This window comes from Rhagoletis pomonella, unplaced genomic scaffold, assembly GCF_013731165.1.
Source record: "Rhagoletis pomonella isolate Grant_MI unplaced genomic scaffold, Rhpom_1.0 Rhpom_scaffold_00002, whole genome shotgun sequence".
NCBI lineage: Eukaryota > Metazoa > Arthropoda > Insecta > Diptera > Tephritidae > Rhagoletis > Rhagoletis pomonella.
In genome coordinates this window covers 67,952,870-67,972,806 of record NW_023458556.1, presented here as the reverse complement: position 1 = coordinate 67,972,806, position 19,937 = coordinate 67,952,870, and the positions used below count along the sequence as shown (strand labels likewise).

At 37.7% G+C, this 19,937-nt stretch overlaps 2 protein-coding genes across 2 annotated transcripts; both read right to left on the bottom strand.

The window, feature by feature from the left end:
• Nucleotides 1–327: 327 nt before the first annotated feature.
• On the bottom strand, nt 328–1,655 carry LOC118754475 (gustatory receptor 8a-like). The gene is made up of 2 exons (XM_036489355.1): nt 649–1,655; nt 328–333 (listed from the first exon to the last, which is right to left on the bottom strand). Exons 1-2 carry the CDS (start codon nt 1,522–1,524, stop codon nt 328–330), a joined length of 882 nt encoding a protein of 293 aa, XP_036345248.1. The 5' UTR covers nt 1,525–1,655.
• A 5,882-nt stretch (nt 1,656–7,537) lies between these two features.
• On the bottom strand, nt 7,538–11,914 carry LOC118754464 (gustatory receptor 8a-like). The gene is made up of 2 exons (XM_036489344.1): nt 11,044–11,914; nt 7,538–7,608 (listed from the first exon to the last, which is right to left on the bottom strand). Exons 1-2 carry the CDS (start codon nt 11,912–11,914, stop codon nt 7,538–7,540), a joined length of 942 nt encoding a protein of 313 aa, XP_036345237.1.
• Nucleotides 11,915–19,937: the final 8,023 nt, after the last annotated feature.

The following is a 19,937-nucleotide window of genomic DNA, read 5'->3' as shown; positions in this document are numbered from 1 at the left end:
TCCTTTCTGTGTTGCCGAAGAAGAGGGGCTGAACACCGTTTGCACAGAACACCTTTCTGCAAAGTAGTCATATGATACAGCAAACAAAAGAAAATCCAATAAAAATTTCAGAAAATATATTTATGGACTATGTTAATAAGGCGTTTTTTTTTGCGTATATTTTTATTTTGCCTCTTTTTTTCACAAATGTCTTCAACAAATTCACAAAATATGTATATCAAACGAAAGATGTTTAAAATACCTTTCGAACGTGGTGCCTTATTTTTTAAACGGTTAATTGGTTTCGAAGATATTAACAGTTTTTAACATCAAAATCTTCCACAATTTTTATTTCTGCAATATAAAATTTGTATATGTGTGCTTAGCATTTAAAACTGTATTAAACCCCGTTCCCCATTTTTCTTCTCTATCGAAACGGTGCGTATTCTTTACTTATGCCGTAGTTTTACTTCAAAAAGAAATTATGCTTATAACGAAGTTTTTTCAAAATTCAACACTCCATTGTATCAAGGTATTCATATTTTACAAATATAATGAAACTATCGATACAACAAAAGATTCGTCCAGCCTCTTTAACTTCGATATACATATGTATGTACATACATGTAAAGGTTTCACTATACATACATACTTACAATTGTTATATGCATTTATGTATGAGTAAATACCTGCAAAATACCAGCCATCTGACTTATTGTAGAACATGAAGTACGCGTCGACGACCACTCGCACATAAATCATCAAAAGTACGGCAATGATAGACATACCAAAAGCATTTCGAAAATAGTCGAGCATCTCATGAATTCGTTGAAAAACCAACTGTTTCTCGGCCAACTTCCGCCGCACAAAGTCTTCAAATCCGGCGAAAGGCACCACGCGACGAGCAAAATTTGTATACTCTGCCAGTAGGCCAACGTCGTTGCGCAGTTTCTCTAGTTCGTGTCGTATAATTTCAATATGAAATACAATTTGCATATTTCGCAAATGCACCAAATAAACGAACGGTGTGAACATAAACCAAAACTGCTGTGCCTGATCGGTTAATGGTTGCAATGAGAAGAAGATTACCTCGATGAGCAAATCTAATACCGTAATGCCATATAAAATGTAAAGAAAGTGACGATGTGTGCTTAACTGCACACGCCAATTACTTTCATTCGAGAGAAATTGTTCGGATTTAACTTGAGTTAGCAATGCATATCGTTGCCAAAAATGGCGCAAAGCACGTCGGCGCCATACTGTCTCCGTGTAAATGATTAAAATTGTCACTTGCGCCATGCACACCTTCAGAACATCGTTGAAGTAACCGAAGCGGTTTGTGGTGAAAAGAAAAGCATCTGGCCGAAAGAAGGTATTCACTGTAGTCAAGGAAAATATTAACAATAGTAAATTTGTCCAGGTTACAAGACGCTGCTCGGCGATCTTTTGCAACCTAGGCTGCGTTTGCAGCGAAGCATCAAAGCAACCGATTATCTGAAAGAAGCGTATATGAAAATGCACTACACCGGGAACTTGAATAGTCATTGTGACGCTTCAAATCGCAACTGAACCGCGAAGAAGTATGCATGCATAAAGTTTAATATTTGCAATGTCATTGAAAGAATGTCAAAGAATGATAAGTTGTTGGTTTAAATTAATGAAGGGAAGTGTTTTGAGCTGATTGTTTCAATTGATAACTCATAATAAATGTGTAACGAGCTACTTAATATTTGAAGCAATTAAATATGGATATATGCAAATATGTACATACTTATACTCGTACATATGTATGTATGCTCTTATGCACTAGCTTATACCCGCGGGTTTCACCCCACATTTTTAGCATAGTACTTAGACGAAAATTAAGTTAAATAAGTTATAAAACTTTATTATTGCTCTCAGTTGTTGTACCTATATCAAGCCCTAACCGCCAAAATAACATAAGCAACATTTTTTCAAAATTTTCATTTTGATGCAGAAATGCATCTAGATGCTCTAGGAATATTTCCGCATCAAAAAGAATATATTCTTTTGGCGGTTAGGGCTCGGATATTTATAAGCGAGTTTAGGTACATAAATAAGGCGTTTAAAGTTATGGAAATATAATATCTCGCCGGCATGGTAGACTTTGTTAAGGTAATATGATAGATACCAAGCTTAAAATGCTTCCGAGGAAATGCCGCGTGAATATGTAACTTTTCGGCAGGCGTCACGTGTGATTTTTAATATCTCCAACGCTACAGAGGTATAAGTCATTACAATTATAGCTTATATGGGAGGTACCACGTCCCCATTTCCATAAAGTGGCTATTTTCTCCATCAGTGCGGTATTAATAACATAACTCTTCACAAACAATTTTAGTACCCTACCTAAAATACTTCCAGAGAAATCCTGCAAAACAAAAAAAATAAGTTTATATGGAAGGTACCAGGCCCCCCCTCGCTTTTCTAATGACCTTAATTTTTTTTGGGTGTAGTCGTTGCGCTGTTTATGTAGTTACAGTTGCATGGCTTTACTCAATCCCGACTCTTGCGTCCTCGTTCGTGCACTCTGGGCAACGTGAGCAACCCATGTGCAAGATGCGGTAACCAATCCGAGTGGAGCCTTGGGTCACGGCAGAAAGAGAGGGTGCTTCGGTGGGGCCACGCCGACTTATTGGGTTTAAGAGCTCATTGAAGTCTGCAGCGTTGATTCCTCGTAAGGACAAAAGCTGACATTACCGTCTTGGATGACGGTTGGACGGGGCAAGGCAAGCAGAGCCTTGCGACGTCTACTACAGCTGCCATGTAAAGGAGCGCGAATTCGGAGTTGTTTTTGTGGTGGGAGAGAGACTCCGTCGCCGAGTACTGTCGTTCACCCTGGTGGAGCGTCTAGCCCCAATCCATATCAAAGCGAGATTCTTCAACATCTCGCTCATTTGCGCCCATACCCAGACGGAAGAGAAGGATGAGGCAACCAAGGATCTCTTCAATGAGCGCTTGGAGCGCACGTACGAGCGCTGCCTCCGTCACGATATCAAAATCGTGCTTGGCGACTTCAATGCCAGGGTGGGCAAGGAAGCGATCTTTGGAACCACCGTCGGAAAATTCAGCCTCTACGACGAAAGGTCCGACAACGGATTGAGGCTGATCGACTTCGCCGGGGCCCGAAACATGGTAGTATGCAGTACTACGTTCAAGCATAAAAAGATCCATCAAGCTACGTGGCTGTCTCCGGATCGAAAGACGAGAAACCAAATCGATCATGTGTGAATTTTACCAGAGGGTTAGGCGACTTACGGAAGGTTTAAAGACCGGGCGTACTCCTGTAAGAACAATAATGGCGACCTAGTAACTGATGCCCAGCGTGTACTTAAATTATGGAGGGAACACTTTTCCGCCCTATGAAATGGTAGCAGCACGAAGAGTTGTGGAGAAGAAGAAGATGACGGAGTCAACGTTCCACCGCCTGACTATGGCGAGGTACGTATAGCAATAACGCGGCTGAAAAACCACAAAGCCGCTGGAGCTGACAGCTGAGCTATTCAAGTACGGCGGCGAGAAGTTGATAAAGTGCATGCATCAACTCTTGTGCAGAATATGGGCAGATAAACGCATGCCCGACGACTGGAATTTAAGTGTGCTCTGCCCAATCCACAAGAAAGGTGACCCCTCCATTCGCGCCAACTACCGCGGGATCAGCCTTCTAAGCATAGGTTACAAGGTCTTATCGAGCGTATTGTGTGAAAGACTGAAGCCCGCCGTCAATGAATTTATTGGACCTTATCAGTGTGGCTTTAGAGCTGGCAAATCCACCATAGACCAGGTATTCACAATACGCCAAATCTTGGAAAAGACCCGCGAGAAAAGGATCGACACTCACCAACTATTTGTCGACTTTAAAGCCGCTTTTGACAGCACTAAAAGGAGTTGACTATACGCCGCTATGTCTGAATTTGGCATCCCCTAAAAACTCATACGGCTGTGTAAAATAACGTTGCGCAATACCACCAGCTCCGTCAGAATTGGGAAAGACCTCTGCGAGCCGTTCGCCACAAAACGGGGTTTCAGAAGATAATAAGAGCTGCAGAACTGAACCGCTCAGAACAATTTACTAAAAGAGCGTGCAATTGCTGGCTTATGCCGATGACATCGACATCAACGGCAACAAAAACTTCGAAGTCTGTTCTGCCTTTTCCAAGTTGGATATGGAAGCAAAGCGAATGGGTCTGGTGGTAAACGAGGACAAGACGAAGTATCTCCTTTCATCAAACAGACAGTCAGCACATTCGCGCCTTGGCACCCACGTCACTGTTGACAGTTACAATTTCGAGAAAGTAGAGAATTTCGTTTACTTGAACTTTGTTGCAAGTTCATATGGGAAATCTGCTTACGATGTGATTAGAGGAAATTTTAAAAGACTAGCAGCTGGGGCAAGTCTTTAACTCCTGATGTTACAACAAATTCGTACACCCGAAGCCCTCTGCCAATGGGATGCCTGTAAAAAATAACTGCAACTAACTTTTCAGTGGACTTTATTTCGACCATGACTACGTGCCAATTACTTAGGTCCTATTTTAAGCTAGTTTAAAAGGTTAAATAACATGAAGTTAGGGAACTTCATATCCTTATTTAATGAATCTTTAAATCAATAAATAATTTGTTTCCATTTAGTTCTTCTTGTAATAAAAGCATGTTGTTGGTTTTTTTAACTATAATTTTATTACTCATTGCGTTTATTTTTTTACACACCCTTCCTTTTTCTTGTTTTAATAAAAGGACTGACCTTGAAGCTGTCATTGGAGGTCTAATATTCTTTTGCAATGAGTGTTGTTCATTTTGATGTTGTTGATGTTTCGGTTTCGGGCTATCGCCAGAGGAAGCTGGCTGCACGAATCTTGCAAAGGTTCACCACAACGCCTGACCTGTGCAGCAAGGCGAAAGAAAAGCATGTGAAGAAAATCCTCATAGAAATAGACTGGGCCAAGGCGGTCCTGCTCGACTACCGCAAGCCGAGCAATAAGCGCAATAGGTCGGTGGAAATTTCCCAATAATGCAAAGAGGGACTGAACAAAGGGACCTTATTTTGCTGAAGTAGCCAAGGAGCTTGGCGTCATTTACGAAAGTTACGAGGATAGCCTTGTCCTGAGGCAACAATGGAAGTGGGTTAAGGCTGCGTTGACCGACATCGCAATTAGCATAATGCAAGGGAGCGGGGTGGTTCCAAAACAACATCCGAGTTATAGCATGCGAGGATGCAAGATCGGCAGAGATATATAAAAAGACAGTCGCAGGCATTTGCAAAGTCTAACCAGGTGCGAAGTTCTGGGAAGTCGACTTCAAGGACCTACCGGTACGCAAGAGCCAGGCTCTACCACCCGGAATTACCTACCGCGAATCGGAAGATGGTGAAAATGATTGAAAGCGGTAAAGCGAAGATGCTGGTTGTCCTGCTTCTAAATAAGGACTCCATTGGGATGCTGGAGCAAAAGAAAGGAGTCATACAGCAACGACGTCAATGCAGCAAAGAACCTTATTTTGGAGCCCAAGGAGGCCAACAGCGACGTGGAGATGGAGAAGTATTCCGAGCAGATTAATCCGATGGAGAACCTGACCGGGGGTCGGACGCATGCTTCGGCTCTGTATGGAGGGGGAGTTGATCGAGATGTCGGAAGACAGGGTTAACTCCACCTTAATAGGCGACGTGAGCGGTAGCAGTGAAGATGGTGAAAACAGCTTAAGCTGCATTGCTGCTCCGAATAACATGCAAAGGGACAGCCGATGTCATCTTAACCCAAGAACCATGAGTGCTGGGACAAAATATTTGTGAGGTGAAAGCGCCTGGCTACATGCTGGCAAGTGGAGCCCCAACGGGAAAACCAAGGACGTGTATCTTTGATAAGTACCATACTAAAGTGTATCTTTCTTCCATAATTTAGCGGTGAGAACACAACAGCGATCAGTCTAAGAATAAATGGGGGACTAATGAAGATGGCATCCATGTACATAGCGCACGACAAAGAGGTGCCAACAAGATGCATTAAAGAACTAGGGGCCAGCACGAGGGAGGCGCTAATCTTGGGAAGTGATGCGAATGCTCACCATCACACCTGGGGCAGCACCGATTATAATGAACGGGGTGAGTCACTTTTTGACTTCATACTTAGCTCTACGCTTATTATTACAAATAGGGGGAACGACCACTTTTAATTCAAAATCTTGAAGGGAAGTTCTGGACGTTACCCTTGCCTCTGTGAATGCGGAATGCTGATTGGGAAGTGGAGGGTGTTTGAGGAGCATTCCTTTTCCGACCACCGCTATATCCAACTCGAGGTAGTAGGGGTAGTGTCCAAGGTTCCTCTAACTAGAAATCTGCGTAATGCCAACTGGCATAAGAATCGGAAAGAGCTCGATAGGCTTTTTCCACAAGACAGCGAGTCAGTTACTCCAGCAAACCTAGAGAAGATGGAATGTCTGATCGACTATTTTACTGGTGGAATGAAGAAATACTGCATCTGGTAGTGAGGGACATTAGAATACCTACAAGGCAACGCTACGGGAGTACAAGAAGCTCATAAGAAGGTCGAACAGAACCATATGTAAAGACTTCTGCAATGGTGGTGGTGGGTGGAGTCTATCTCAGAGGGAGGAAGGCTCACGAAGATACTCTCAGGTGCTGCCTAGAACGCATCAGGATGCTTGCAAAGATCTGATGGCTCCTGAACTAAAACCCAGGAGGAATCACTGGATCTGCTTCTATGCACACACATTTCCCGGGTGCTACGGACAGCAGGATAGTACAGCCACATTTAACTGGAGATCATTCAGTCACTGGAGATTTCTTCACTGGGGAAAGGATCATCTGGTCTATAGGGATATTTAAGCTTTATAAATCAGCAGGTCTGGATGTCATCGCCCCCATACAGTAAGCATTACAAAGCTCAGCGTGGCTACACGCTATAATTGAGGGAGTATTGGCCCTTAATCATATCACTAGAAGGCGGAGGGAATCAAGAGTAGTGTTCATCCCCAAGGCAGGTAAGGTGTCCCACAACAACCCAAACGATTTCAGGACCATCACCTTGTCGTCATTTCCATTGAGGTGGTCAGAGAGTCTGTTGGTGACGGACTGTCTACCACACAGCAAGCATATACGAAAGGTAGATCTACAGAAACGACGCTACATAAAATAGTGTCCCATATAGAAAGATGACTAGACATCAAAGAATACACGCTAGCAGCCTTCCTGGATATAGAAGGCGCCTTTAACAACATCATGCCGGGCGTGATAACAGCAACCCTGATGGGCCTGGGCATCGACTTGTGCTTGGTTGCGCTCGTAAACCAAATGCTGCGATGCAGGGTGGCTCGGGCGGAGCTGGCGGGGGTATCGTTGACAAGGTTCGTAGAGAAAGTACAAAATCCCCCCATTGATAACACCAAGGGTTGTACAGACCATACTTAAACTAAGCGAATCCGCTAAATACCTGGAGATAGTCCTAGAGCGGGTGCGGAAGTCCACGGTTCTCTATATAGCTGTAGGAGAGCAATCGACCAAAAATGGGGTTTAACCACGAAGCTATTGCACTCGATATACACCGTCGTGGGAAGCCCATTCTTCTTTACGGGGTAGTGGTATGGTGGCTAGTGCTAGAGAAGAAAGTAAACAGTTTTAAAGTATAAAAGGGGAGAGAACAGCCCTGAGCTGCATTAGTGGTGATCTCCGCACAAAACCTACTATCGCAATGAATACGATCCTAAACATCATAATAATTATAATAATAATAATAATAATAGATTGGCGCTTACACATATGTTAGTGTTTGGCCGAGCTTCATACCTACAGATATTATGGGAAGGCAATACGCTGCGAATTAAGCCCTAAGACTACAGGAGCTTAAAAGCTGGAAAGCGGCTCGATGTGGTCACACTACAATTCTTATCAAACGATAACTACCGAGCACAACGGACTAACTACTGTAGCTCACTTTCAGTAAAGGTTATAGTATAACTTTACCTAGCAGAGAAACATGGATCGAAGGAGTTCCGGGATCTGAAGTTGCCATAAAATTCTACAGGAACGGCTCCAAACTAGAAAACAGGGTAGGAGGAGGCGTCTACTCAACAAAATCATTCCGACTACCTGACCACTGTAGTCTTTCAAACCGAACTGGCGGCCATACAAGAAGCCGTCGACTGCTTAAAACTAACTGTTATCGCCACTACTAAAAAATATGTATATACTCAGACAGTCAGGCGGCTCTTATGGTACTTGACTCTGTCACTATTAATTCGGAGACAGTTGCCAACTGCCGCAAATCACTTAATGTGATGGCAGAGAAGTTCGCTTTGCACCTGGTATGGGTACCGAGGCCCAGTGAAATACCAGGAAATGAGAAGGCAGACGAGCTTCACCAACCTGGAAGAGGATGGGTATGCCACTCGCAACCTGCAAGCTCTTATTAAGGGAACACTTCCTTGAAGGAGCGGCCACCAGATGGGAGCGCACTGAAAACTGTAATTCAACGAAACTTACATGGCCGAAATGGAATATACAGAGATCGAGAGAAATTCTCGCCCCCAATAAAGGCGATATGTCACTGCCATTGGCCTGTTCACAGGACATATCCTGATAGGAAGGCATGCGGAACGCCTCGTAGTTAGTCACAACGACTACTGCAGGATCTGGCATGACGAAGAAGAGCCTGAATCAATAAGGCACTTACTCTGCGATTGCCCTGCATTAGGCAGGAAAGACAGAAATTCCTAGGTATAGGCTTTCTAGACGATCTAAGCGCAACTGCTAACCTTGGAATACAGCAGTTGCTAGGTTCGTAGACTCCACCAGTTGGTTTAAGGAGTAGGGGTTTTTGGATCCATGTGCTTTCACAATAGGCCCTGATGGGCCTTCTGAGACTGGCATCATGTCAACCTAACCTTTCTTAACCTATCTATGCCAGGACTATTTCTGATTGCAGTTGTTTTTTTTCAAATAATTTTGGAAAAATTTCTATATATCGATGGTCTTCTGCAATAAGAGCACAACTCAAAATTTCATGTTTTTGAGTTATATAGCGTATTAGGTCCCTTCTGTGGGATGATTTGCCAGATAAGTTTCATTAGTTCATACGAATATGAAATTAAGGCATGTCAAAACCGAACTCACACAGTCCGCCTTATTTTTATTTTTTTGTACGCATGTATTTTATTGCGATCTGTTTTTTTTTAACATTAAGCAATATTTGAAACTTAAATATTAAATAAGAAAATAATCATGTATGTAGTACACCCAGTGGCGCAACCATATTCTATTCGCAGGTATTCAATATTACTAGAGCTCTAATATTGATTTCTTTTTAAGCCGCTGGAATGACATTGTATGAGAAGTGAGTGTAGAAATAAGAGAATTTGCGTGATTATGAATTTTTTGTTGGCGCGCCAAGGTGTGATTTTAAATTCGCAAGCAACAGTAGGGGTTTTAAGGTCACGGTGTATTTGGTTGGGCATAGAGCGGAGCGTTCATAATCATTCTAGGGGTTTTGATTGGAATCTTTGGAGTATTTATATATTGGAGGTTGCTGCAGAGCCCCATAATAATTGTACTTCGTATGTCTATACTGGTTTCAAAACAGATGAATAGAGTAAGAGCTTACTCTCGAGTGAGGCTTGAGACTTCGGATTCAGTTACCAGTGTAAATTTCTGAGCTTCATTCCGTGTGCTTGGCGTTTAGTGAAGATATGAGTTTTCCACGTAAGTATGCTGTCGAGGTGCAGCCCTAAGTATTTTGTCGCATCACGCTCTGGAATATGCACGTTATTGAGTATAATTATTGAGGATAATCTTTCTTTGTTCTATTACTGGCATCAATCTTCCAAGAAAGAGTCTCCAGAATTTTTGAGGCGATGGGTAGCAAACTGATTGGGAGATATGACTCAACTTTGTCTGCACTTTTTCCTGGTTCAGGAAAAGTGATCGGACTTCTACCACAGATCTGCCACTTTTTTGAACATCTACCACACAAGATCTGAAATATATCGCATATTCGCGTTTTTGAGTAGTTTTATTTTTGATCGACATAGTTTTCTTAATTTTAAGAACAAAAATTGTCCAACTCTAAACACTTAGAAGAAAGCCGAATGCGGCGATAAAATAAACTGTAAAAGAGTAAATTTTCTCAATAATCAATTTTTCGACAGGAATGTGTTTTTTGTGTTAAATTGCAAAATATATGATTTGTAAAAATAATTAATAGCGAAAAAGTTAAAAAACTGCGATTTTTGTGAAGGTATTAGCAAATTTCAGTGAATCTAAAGTTTCTAAGGCGTTGTTTATTTTTATTTGAGAATTTTCAAAATCGGTAAATCCCAAATAGCGGTTTCTGGAAAGTGCCACATTTGTTCGCCACATCGTGATGTGATAAAAAGAAAACCTGGCAGTACTTCGCACGGTTATAGAAATCTCTCAAAATATGTTCAAAAAATATCTTAATATGGAAGGAACTGCTTTACACTGTCAAGGAAAAAAATTTCAACCTCAACGCTATTTTTAGCAACTTCAATATTGCACTTTATTAAACTAAAATTTAATTTTATTTTGCAGATTCTAATTAAAATGTTTGCAATTTAGGTGAAACCTTGCAGAATTTTTTAATTTTTGTACAAAGTTTGATTCAGAACCTGAGATCTACCACATTTTTTTGAAATCTACCGCATTTTTTCAGATTCTACCACACAATTTTTTTTTGAAGTCCGATCACTGTTTAGGACTCATTTTTACCTGGGAAACTTTCCATAGAGGTGGAACGAAACTAGATGAGAGAATGGTGTTATAAATATAAGTCAGGGAAGTGATTCCTTCTTCCGGGAGCTATTTCAATATTTCTCCAGTCATAAGATCGTAACCGGGAGCGTTCTTAGCTTTGAGTTTTTCGATCGCTTCCTTAACCTAAGTTTTTGAGAACTTTTTTATGAGTGTACCTTATTTTAAAACAATGTTGGAAATTTCTATTTAATAAAAATGGTCTATAGTTTTTAGTACATAAACTTAAAATAATATACTTTTTTTTGAGCGTTTAAAAGTCTTACCGATTTCCGTATTACCTAGAAATTCCCAGCGTTGAGCTTGATAGTACAGCATGAAGTAAGCATCGACGACCAAGCGAACATAAGTCATCAGGAGGACTGCTATAGAAGATACGCCAAACGCTTGTTGAAAGTAATTAAACATCTCATGAATGTGCTGGAACACTAACTGCTTCTCGGCCAACTTTCGACGCACAAAATCTTCAAAGCCCGCGAAAGGCACTACGCGTCGCGCAAAGCATGTGTACTCTGCCAGTAGGCCAATGTCGTTACGCAACTTCTCAAGCTCGAGGCGCATAATTTCGATATGAAAAATTATTTGCATATTCCGTAGGTGTACTATATAAGTATACGGAGTAAACATGGCCCAAAATTGTAGAAGATGATCGTTTTTCTGTCGAAATATTAAGTAAATGATCTGTATTATCAAGTCGAATACCGTCACGCTCCAAAACATGTTAAGAAATCGACGATGTACACGCAATTGACTAGGCCAATTCCTTTCTCTGGATTGAGCACCTTCCATTGTATACTGATTTAACAGTGCGTACTTCTCCCAAAATCTTTGCAACGCACACCGACGAAATACCGTCTCTATGTAAATGATTGAGACAGTAAGCTGGGCTATGCACACCTTTAAGGCATCCACAAAGTAACCAAAACTTTCGGTGATGAAGAGAAATGCATGTGGTCGAAAAAAGGTGTTCACTGTTGTCAAGGAAAATACCAGCAAAAGTAGATTGGTCCAGGTAACAAGACGATGCTCAGCAAGCTTTTGCTCATTTGACTGAGTGCGCAGAGAGGCGTCGAAACAGCCGATGAATTGAAAGAGTCGTATATAAAAACGCAGCACGCTGGGAATTCGATTAAACATGACGAAGTCTCAGTCGCGACTGTATCACGCAGCTGAAGAAAATATATGTACATATGTATCTAGATTATTTCCTGTCAATCAATCAAAAGACGGAGGAATTTTAAATTGGTTACTAAGTCAGATAGATGTTTAGATATTGTGTTAATTAATATACTCACGAAACTGTGGGCCATATATAGTAAAACAGCGTTTTTAGTTTTTCTTTCTGACATCAGGATATTTTTAAAGGACTTTGTTGTTTCAAACCAAATGAAAAAGAAAATTCTGTAGAATTGAAAAAAGAAATTTTTGGTTCACATTGCACTGAATTTTTTAAATATTTTTTTAAATTAATCATACTTTTCAAAATACAAAGTCCTTTAAAAAAAATCTTCACGACAGAGGGAAAAAACTAAAAACGCGAAAAGTTTTTTATTTTTTTTTTGTACAAAATTTACTGTCGTACGTTGTAATAGTTAAAAATGAATGCATGTCTACAATCTTCAGCGAGTTGAGGGATTCCATTAGTCAGTGGCATATGCGTAGAAGCTCTTAATTTTTAGGGGGAAATTTCGTCGATTATTTGACTGGCAACAGGGTTACACTCCTAAAATTTTTTTCAATCAATTAATTTATGTTTTTACAGCTGATATGAGGTGTATACTCGTATTCTCCGGTCAAAATTTCTGAATTAAGCAGACTCACTCTCAAAGAGACAAAATATCCACATGAGTACGAGAACGCGAAATTCCACAGGTGGTACATTTGGCTATTATTTTCTCCTTAGTACATATTTGAATTTTTTACTATTGAATACTTTTGTATAGGTAAACCTTTTTAATATAAAAATGAATTGCCCAGCCAGCAAGAAAACGTACATTTTACGAACATTATGTTTTACGAGGGATTCTCGTATCGCCAAAAAGTTAGAGAAAAGCTCGTAAACGATAAAACAAAAAAATATAATAGAAAGAGGCTTGTAGTAATTTGTCAGCACAAGAAAAAATTTTAGTTTTGTTGACAATTTTTCTTCAATCACAATATTTTATAAGTAAGTAGTTTGTTAAATATTCAATTTAAGTAAATTATTAAGTATGTAATTTATTGGCAGACTGGTGCAAATGCAAAGGACGATCTACCACTTTCTTTTATAATTAAACTTCTTGTAAGTAGCTACTACATATGTAATTCAAAAATACAAATTATTTTAACGAGTTTTGCAATTCTTTCACAGGCTGCGCGGAGCAACACTAAAGGATTTAAATATTTTAAATGTAGATAAATATTTAAGAACGTGCTGGTGGAAAATTATTATAGATGAGGTAGCAGAACTTTTCTCGTGGAGGGGAACTGGTACCAAAAGTAGAGCTATTGGTTTGGCAACGACTGCGGCAATAAGAAGTACGGATATTAATATTTTTTACCACTTTTTACTTAATTAAATTTTCCGATTTCCAATGGAGTTTAATCTTTCACTTTATTTTCTTAGGTGCTTTTCGTCAAAAATTTAACTCCGACGAAGAAGTTTTTATTTCCGTTGCAAAGAAGCACTTCCAATATGCACACGACCGGCAAAAAAAATTTGCAGCCTATCGGCAAAAAAGATAAAAAACAAATTCAGCTACTTTATAATACATATTAAACCCCTCTTATTTAATTGTTAATTTGTTAATAGATAGTTTTTTAATATTTATTTATCTGAAAATATCTTCACATATACCGTGCCGGGAAAAAATATTGGCACAGAGAATTTTTCGCCATGAATGCAAAGTTTTTTATTCTGATTTCTTCTCTAATTGTTTTTTATAAAAATATAGTAGTTCAAATCAGATTTTTTAGAAAAATTCAAAGTATGCAGTTTTATAGCCCATTTAATTTTAGTATAACAAAGTTCGCGCTTGTTTTTTGGCAATTTTTTATACGCAGTTTCTTCCATACAAAAAAAAAATGTTGCACATAATTTGCATGGAAGAAGCTGCGTGAAAAAATTGCCAAAAATCAACGCGGTTTTCTGGCAACTTCAAGCTTGCACTATGTTATACTAAAATATAATGGGATATAAAACTGCATACTTAGAATTTTTCTCAAAAATCTGATTTGAAAGTAGGTCTTCATACTAACTATATTAAAAAAACAAAATGTGCGAAACGAATTCAAGTAAAAAACTTTGCATACATTGCGAAAAATTCTCTGTGCCAATACTTTGATCCGGCACTATAAATATTTATTAATTATAATTCCATTCAATAAAAGAACTACAATAATTTGAATTAATTAATTGCCTCTATTTTTAGCATTCAAAAACAGTAGATAAAGCAGCGTAAAAAGACGCTTTTTTAACGTAAATTAATCGTTTACGAGACTCGTTTACAATTAAAAAACGGACGTAAAAATATTCGCATACGAATGCTTTTTCGATCCGTTTACGACTGTTCGTAGGCGATGCACAATTTAAAGCGAAAAAGTGCTCGAAAAAGAGTCGTAAACGGCTATCATAAACGATTTTTAATCCGGTTTTTCTTCGAGAAAATATCCAATTACGAGCTTGTTTACGATGATTTTGCTGGCTGGGTGTATCGAAAAAAATTAGTATATATACATAACCATAAATGTACCCATAAAATTATAAAATATTCATTTCAAAAATCAACTTACTCAAAACTGACAAATTATGCCAAATACATTTCATTTTTTACTATTTCGGCATATTTTAGCCGAAACTTTGGTGCACACGAAAAATGTCATCCGCCAACCATAGATATACTTGTAGCCTTTCGCAAGCAAAAATTTTTCCAGCAACTACATTTTTTTCTCTCAATTTCCCCTACTTTGCAAGTTTTTTTTTGGGTATGAGAACGCAAACACTGTGCTTGTGCTTGAGTGCAAGAACGCTCTTAATCTATCTAGAATCTGCACCTTCCGCTCGATTTTCAAGAATGGGGTGTAAAATTAAAGCGCTTGAGCTGTAGATGTGCAAACTGGTTTTATACTTTCGAAAAGAGTTGCCACCTGTTTATAAAGTCGAATTAAATTAATTTTTACGCATTTTATTTGAAATATGAGCATGCGGGTGTCAAGCAAAGGAGTGTTAAGAAAACTTTAGTTCAAAGATTTGGAATGTTTGAGGAGGGTTGCCCCGTGATTATTAAGTGACATTCAAGTTATTTTAGATGTTAGATGAATTATTAAAGGATGGGTATCATCGAAATGAGTTTCAAAAGCCTTTATTTCAGAAATATATTTAGGAGGGTTGCCACCTGTTTAAAACATCCGACTCAACTTAAATTAAGGTTAAGAGATTGAAAATATTTAGAAAATGGTTGGTACCTGTTTGAAATGTCGAATTTTGTTAAATATCAAAATATTGGTGTCAAACGAAAAGGTGTTAGGAAATCTTTAGTTTGAACACTAGAAATATATTTTTGGTGTTTGAAGACGGTTGCCACCTGTTAAAAATTTAAATTATTTAAAAAGTTAAATGAATTATTAAAAGAGCGATATCAATCGAAATGGGTTTAAAAAGGCTATCAGGCAGGTTCCGCAATTCATTTCCGAGTGAATTTCAACCAAATTCGCTTCGAACTCAAATTGAACTTTGTTGAAGTTCACTCGGAACCCAATTTCAGAACCTACCGTTTTATTTCTGAAATATTGCAGGTCAAAGTAAACCCCTATGTCTGTAGATGTACGATAAGGTTCTATTTTTTGAAGCTAGAAACCTTTTATCGGTACAGGGTGATTTAAAATTTAATTAAAAACTGACTATGCGAGGCCTCTCGTACCTCAGTAACGGTTGCACGGCTTTACATGAAATATGGCACGCGGATCGCTTATGGCTCTGAATAACATTCGGAATGTTTTTTTTTTTTAATTCAATTTTAGGCGTTTTAACGCCATGCGGGTTCACTAGTCTAAAGCTGATGCCACATAAAGCTTTCGCTTCGCTTTACGTGACAGATTCGCTTTGACAGATAAGATGAATTGTATGAAAATGCACAAAGCATGCCACATAAATCGTTGCAGCTGCAGCGCGAAGCGAAAAGATGGCCAACTCCCATCTTTTTGCGCGCTTTGACAATCAGCCGGTTTTTTTTGTTTTGTCCAAATTCGAGTTTCCATGCAGAAACATAAAACTTAATTACATTGCTGATAATTTTAAAGCAAAATATATAAAATCCACAGCAACTTTGACGAGCAAAAAAGCGGTACAAAATTGTTTTCTTGGCGTTCATTGTGGCATACCTTTTTCGTCTGGCGCTTTGCTGGCAAAGTTATAAATGTCAAGCAAAGCTACAAAGTTTTATCTGGCATCAGCTTTAGTTAATTATCAAAAACTATCAATATAGTATGTACAGTCAATTAATATATTGAGGTGAAAAAATTCCACACAGTATAAAACGGGTACCATGCTGTGCATCAGTACAGCGCCTTCGTCTTAACCTGCAGGTTGTGTCGGGGAGACAGCCGCTAAACTTAGACGTAGAATACGTGATATTATTAAGATCACATTTAAGTTAAAAACGGTACATGAAATATTTGTTTTGATTGTATTGAATTGAATTTAATTAATCAATATGAATTTGCAAAATATTAGTACTTAGCAATAGAGAAGCAGATCCACATTAACTTCAATCATATGTACCATCAGCTTGCGTCTTATATTTTGATACCTACATATTTCATGGATGAATTAAGTTAAACTTTATTTTTTAAATATGTAACAACGCTTCTAAAATTGCAGACAGGTGACAACATTTCTAAATAAAGTTCAGAAATGCAGCCTTTTTAAACCCATTTAATTTGATGCCCATATTTTTACTAATTGCTTTCACTTATTAAATAATTTGAGTTTACATTTTTAAACAGGTGGCAACCCTTATTAATATTATTAATATTCAAACTAAGGATATCTTACCATCTTTGTTTCACGTCATGTTTTAATATTTCATTTAACTTATGCATACTTTAGTTAAATTCTTATATTAAAACAGGTGGAAACCCTATTCAAAATATTTTAAAACCGAAACCTTTTGAAATTTTTTTCGACTGACACACATATTGCGATACATATTTAAATTGTATATCTTATTCCCTTACTTCAAGTTGAATTTAATTTGTAAAAAATATGGCAACCCTCTTAAATAAAATTAAGAAAAAAACATTTTTAACGAATGTAAATTTATGCTCATACTCTAATAATTCATCTGACTTATTATATAATTTGAGTTTAACTTTTTAAATAGATGGAAACCCTCTTTAATGTTATAAATGCTGAAACCAGATTTTTCTTAATATCTCTGACGCCAATATTTCAATATTTCATATAATTTAATTTAATTCGGTTTTTCAAACAGATGTCATTCCTGTTCAAATTATTTTTAAGCCAAAACCTCGTCAAACCTTTTTCGTCTGACACTTGTATTGTGATGCATGTTTAAATTATCTAATCCTTTTCATTCAATTTAAATTTAATTATAAAATCAGGTGGCAACACTCCTACATGCAGTTTGGAAATAAAGTTTCTTCAAAGCAACTTCGATTTATATTCACATTGAAGTAATTTATTTAACCTATTGCTAATATTGAATCTAACTTTGTAACAAGGTGGCAACCCTCTGTAAAATATTTTCAAACCACAACCTCTTTCGCCTGACATCTGTATCAGGATATACATTTCAATTTTCTGCCTTTATTTAAGCCGAACTTGCTTTTTGAAACAGGTGGCAACCCACCTACATACAATTAAGAAATAAAGCCTTTTCAAAACCATTTCGATCGATACTCATACTGTAATAATTGATTTAACTTAAAAATAATTTGAATTTCATTTTTTATCAGGTGGCAACTCTTTTTGTAAAGATAGGAAGTTATTGTACATGTACAAGCCAAGTCATTTACTTTGATGCCTCATTTTGTAAAATCGAAGGAACGGTAGAGGCCTGATATGCCGAAAAAATTTTCGCACATTATGCATTCATATGTACATAAATACATACATAGATTACTAAAAGAAAAACAGATCCACATTAACTGCAATCAACATATGTACGTATGTATGCATTTACATACATACGCTGCGAATAGTTTATAAATATAGCGCCATCTATTACTCAAAAGCCGAAATACCTACACATACATACTTTTTGTCTCCTTCTCTCACTTCCAAGGCACATGTTTGCAAAATGATGACGAAGTGATTTTGTATGGAAAGTCATCTATGCCCATTTATTTGAATAAAATAAACATACTTAGAAGATATCAACCAAACGAAAGGAAAAAACTTGAATTTTTGATTAAGGAAAACAAAAACAAAATCATTCGAGCGGGTTTCGATAATTTTGGAATTTAAAAAAATTTGCTAATGTTTTCAACAATTTTTTGCCTTAAAATGCTCGATATTTGATAATATTTCTACTTCTCGGAAGAACCTACATATATGTCGAAAATGAAATTTATATCTGCAATTTATAAATTGCTAGAGCACTTTAAATGCTCAAAATTGACCCCCAAATAGGCCAATATTTACCGTTGTTTCTACGACAGACACCGAGTCGGTTACTTACAGAAATCTATCTGTGGATAGGTTTGGACTTTTGTCTTTAAAACGCCACACTTTTCTTTGAAATCGCTTGAGTAGTTCTTGTGCAATAAGCGTTTTCGTGAAGCTCTAAAAATTACAACTACAACATTTGAGCATAGCCTCCATATCGAAACGTAGGACGTTTTCTACGTCAATATGTTTTGTCTCCTAATATAACAAGAAATATTTGTAATTAACTTTTGACAATTACCGCATCGGTGCTACTGGCACTGACGCACAAATGGACAAATGTAGATATGCATATGCAAGAAGTGGTCGTAATTTGTTGAAACTTTACTCCTACAAGGATTACTCGAGGGTTTTCGATAGTTTTGTAGACAACCATTAAATGGAAAAGGGGTACACAAATATTATTTTATTTGCATATATTTTATTGAACGGATTTAAAAGCTAAAAAAATACCACCTTTCATTTATTTTCAAACTAATAGTTCATTTCCATCAAGCCTTAACCCCAAATTATGCCTATTGTAAAGGGAGATTTCAACTTTAAGGGGGTAATTGATCACGTTTAGTAGAAGAAAACAAAAGTAAAAAGGCAAAAAGATAAGAAATAAACCCTGCCCTGCACCTCATGTGAAAATTCTTGAAACTTACATGAGCTCTTAACTGACGTTAAGCTTTTGGAGGAAATGAGCAATTGGAAGGGGCTATCATAGAATCCTTCGTTGTCCGATTTTTCATGAAATCTACGAAAATGCGATCACTGAATCCGAATATCTACGAACGGGTGTATTCAAAGTATATGCTAAGTTCGAAGCTATTCGAATTCTGTGATAACATTTTCGTAGATTTCACGAGAAATCGGAGTACGATGGGTTCTGTGATAGCCCTGGTTAATATTAGAAAATTTAGAATAAAACTAAGTTTAAGTGTATTCATTTATTTTTATCAAACTTATAAAAAAGAGAAAGCTACAACAATTTCCTTTTCGCAGGTTGACGTGAATGGAAAAGGAACTTCTTTATATTTATGAGTGTAAAGGAAAATACCATCGATGGATTCAAAAAACCATCGATAGTGGCTAAAGCATTGGCCCCATCGATAACATCCATGGTTCCATCGATAGTTTTGCAGCACTACCGCCCACCAACTTTAAAAAAACCAAGGTTTTTAGTACCGGTCAGGAATTTTGAGGAAAGCGGAGTGATCACGCCCAAAAAATGAGATATCAAATGAAGGGGCTTGGCCTCTAGATGTACAATAGTTTATTTTTTTTTTTTGTCACATCAACATATATACATAGGTAGCTTTTGTTCACTCAAATAATAATAATTATAACTACTTAGTTCAATAATACTAACTAAAACAAGTAAGAAAGTCAAATTTCGGGCGGAGCCGAACATTAAATACCCGGCGCAAGTATTAAATATATGTTTTTCACCTTTCCGCAAGCTACCGCTACATGGTAAGCCGGGGTGTATCAATTTTGAGTAAGTTAGCG